The sequence below is a fragment of the Hyalella azteca genome, unplaced genomic scaffold (genome assembly GCF_000764305.2).
Source record: "Hyalella azteca isolate HAZT.00-mixed unplaced genomic scaffold, Hazt_2.0.2 contig9925, whole genome shotgun sequence".
NCBI classification, from domain to species: domain Eukaryota; kingdom Metazoa; phylum Arthropoda; class Malacostraca; order Amphipoda; family Hyalellidae; genus Hyalella; species Hyalella azteca.
The window spans coordinates 3333-6223 of NW_025939981.1; the positions used below are offsets into that span (position 1 = coordinate 3333).

Here is a 2891-nt window from a genome sequence, read left to right on the forward strand (position 1 = left end):
ATGCACAAAGATGGACAGAACCGAAGGACACCACAACTGTTGAACACCACGAATTACCACAACTACAAGACGAATCAACCCACTGAGCACCCACAACCACTTCAGGACTCTCTTCCCATTCATCAACATGGTCCAATAAACAATCTGCAGGAGATGACAAAGCTGGCAAGGAAGCAGAAATGACACCTGTATTCTGCCTGGTTTCCTCAACCGGATTATAATGTACTCCAGCCAACCACTGCAAGTGCACTCTACCACCAGCATCTGCCAGAGGAGCGCCAGGAAGCGCATTTATTATTGGCTTCTCCATTCCACAATGGACCCAAACTTGCAAGCCATACAGTCCACAAAACGCCAAAAGAACTTCCTTGCACAAGAGTTGACCAGGACTCTTCATGACCATAAGTTCACGCCTGGAAAACTTGGACAGTTGGATGCCATAGGCATGACCATTAGTCAGCAGCTCAACAACCAGAGCAACTCTTAAAGCCTGAATGGACTCAGGAACAACAAAAGCGGAGTTCACGTGGTTTTGGTGATTTTCCATCACGACCAGTAAGCTGTGAAGCATGGAGTCACCCCCTCCTGGGACTTTATTTAGGGGTTTAAGCCCTGTCTCTTATACACATCTAGATGTGTATAAGAGACAGGGTAGAAACCATCTTGTATATACCTGACCTAATATTTAATACTTTCTAATCTTTGAGAACTCTATGTTAATGACTTGGATCTATAAAATTATTAGTGATAAGTTATTAGCTTCATTTGAGGTAAAAAATTTGGAATCCAATCCACATCCAAAATGTTGAATTAGTAGCTGCAAACCTATTGAAGCTCTACTGGAAATATAAATATTGTAGATTCGTTGTAAGTGTTGCACATGCATTTATTAACTTCAGGAAATGCTGTTCTTATATGTTTTGTATGCCATTAAGCTACNACGTCAGTCCAACCAATCTCAAAATTCTGCCGCAAGGCTCGTTTCTCCATATCTACAATCAAACGGTTGGCTGTCAGGAAATCACTACCAAGAATGACGTCATGCTCAAGACAGGAATCAGGTACAACCAAGAAAGACGAATCAACACAAGTGACGCCACGACATTCAACTCGACAAGAAATCTTTCCCAAAGCGCGAGTGGTACCTCCCAATCCAATAACATCTTGGAGTTCATCAGTACATGGAACAACTTCCACTACACTAGTCCTTATGAGACTTGCAGTGGGACCGGAATCAACTAGCGCTGACAGTTCTTTCCTGTCAATACGAACAGGAATTTTCATCAGAGATGCAGGTTTAAGCCTCGACAGGTTAATGGCGACCACAGCAGGGTCAACTACTTCACCAGGCCCATCTTCTACAGAGGGCACCAGATTGTCACAGATAGGTTCAGTAGCTGGTTTCTCAGTATCACAAGTTATACACTCAGTTTTCTCAGCTAAAACCAGCTGATCGTCGCGACTTGCAAATGTGAGAGGTGTGGGAGATAACTTGACTTCTAGTTCCGAGGTGACTCCCTCCATCTCGGACTGTACGAGTTTAACTGGCTTTTGTTCTCTTCACTCCTGTCAGCTTCAAAGTGGACCCGCTGATTTCGGGAATCTCAAGCCGACCTATCGTTCATCATACCAGGACTCATTGACCTGCCGCGTTCAGCACGGTTCTCAGGATACCCCTGACCTGCAAACTGACGGCGAGGACACCTGGCAACACGATGATCTGGTGACCCACAGACGAGACACAAACCCAGTCTACGCCTACAATCACGCCTGACATGACCTAGCTTATTGCAATGGTGACAAGTCATTGCCAAGGAACGCTCACGCTCATCAAAATTGACACCACAACCATACAAAGGCGACCTCTGGAAACGCGAAGACGGAACCGAACTCGAACGACCTCTCGACCCAGAAAACGAACACTGAGTTGCAGCATCGGTCTTCGTGAAATACAATGACCGAACACCAGACTGCATCACGGACCACGAGGATTGAACGTCATCAGCAGAATCATCCGTGGTAAGAGCTTCCTCAAGCCCTCCAACGAGCTTGACAATCTGAGTCCATTTCAGTTTAGTTCCTTCAACTACCTTAGCCAGGCTTATGGAACTCTTGATCTGCTTACGAAACCTACGTGGGATGGAGATCAAAAACTTTTCCTGCAAAGTTTGGCTGTTGTCTACCTGCTTCTTTGGGTAAGCAAGACGAAACAGGTTCTCAAGTCGAGCAGCATACAGACGGAAGTGTTAATATTAATGTTAGTATAAGAAACATAAAAATTAGTTATATTATGTTAGTATGAGAAATATAAGAATTAGTGATATGTTATGCATAATATTAGTGCTATGTAGCGAGATCCGCTACAAGTGTACAGGATGAAATGGACACCATATAAAAAGGACGGAAAACCTTGACTCCCCATCGAATTGCAGTCAGTTCACGATCAATAGTGGAGTATTGCTGCTGAGGTTTTGAGAAGGTCATCGAGTTGAAGGCTATCACCCGACGTTCACCTTGCTGGACTTGCGTCAGACACGCTCCGCAACCAAGGCCAGATGCGTCAACGTGAAGCTAAAGAGGACTAGCATCCAAACTGTAATCCGGGAAAGACAACTTCATGTCCTGTTCCATGAGTTCCTTCAGTTGGTTGAATGCAGTCTCCATACTGTCGGTCCACAACAAGCGTTGTTTCTTTGATCCTCCAGTCTGGCAAGACAGTGGCTGTGCCACTTCCGAACAGTTGGGGATGAACTTCCTCTGGAAGTTCACCAAGCCAAGGAATTGGCGCAACTGGTGAATGGTCTCAGGCTTAGGGAAGTTACGCACTTTCTCTACATACTCTGGAGCCTTGTGCAGTCCCGTTGAGCCTACGAATTGACCAAGAAATGGTA

At 45.2% G+C, this 2891-nt stretch overlaps 1 protein-coding gene across 1 annotated transcript; it reads right to left on the bottom strand.

Moving 5' to 3' along the window:
* Window positions 1-940: 940 nt before the first annotated feature.
* Window positions 941-1835, bottom strand: LOC108673052 (the record flags this gene model as incomplete). Its single annotated transcript, XM_018160831.2, is given in 1 exon segment — window positions 941-1835. A coding segment is annotated over 1 exon segment (584 nt), but the record flags the coding sequence as incomplete, so codon positions are not given.
* Between the last annotated feature and the right edge of the window lie 1056 nt (window positions 1836-2891).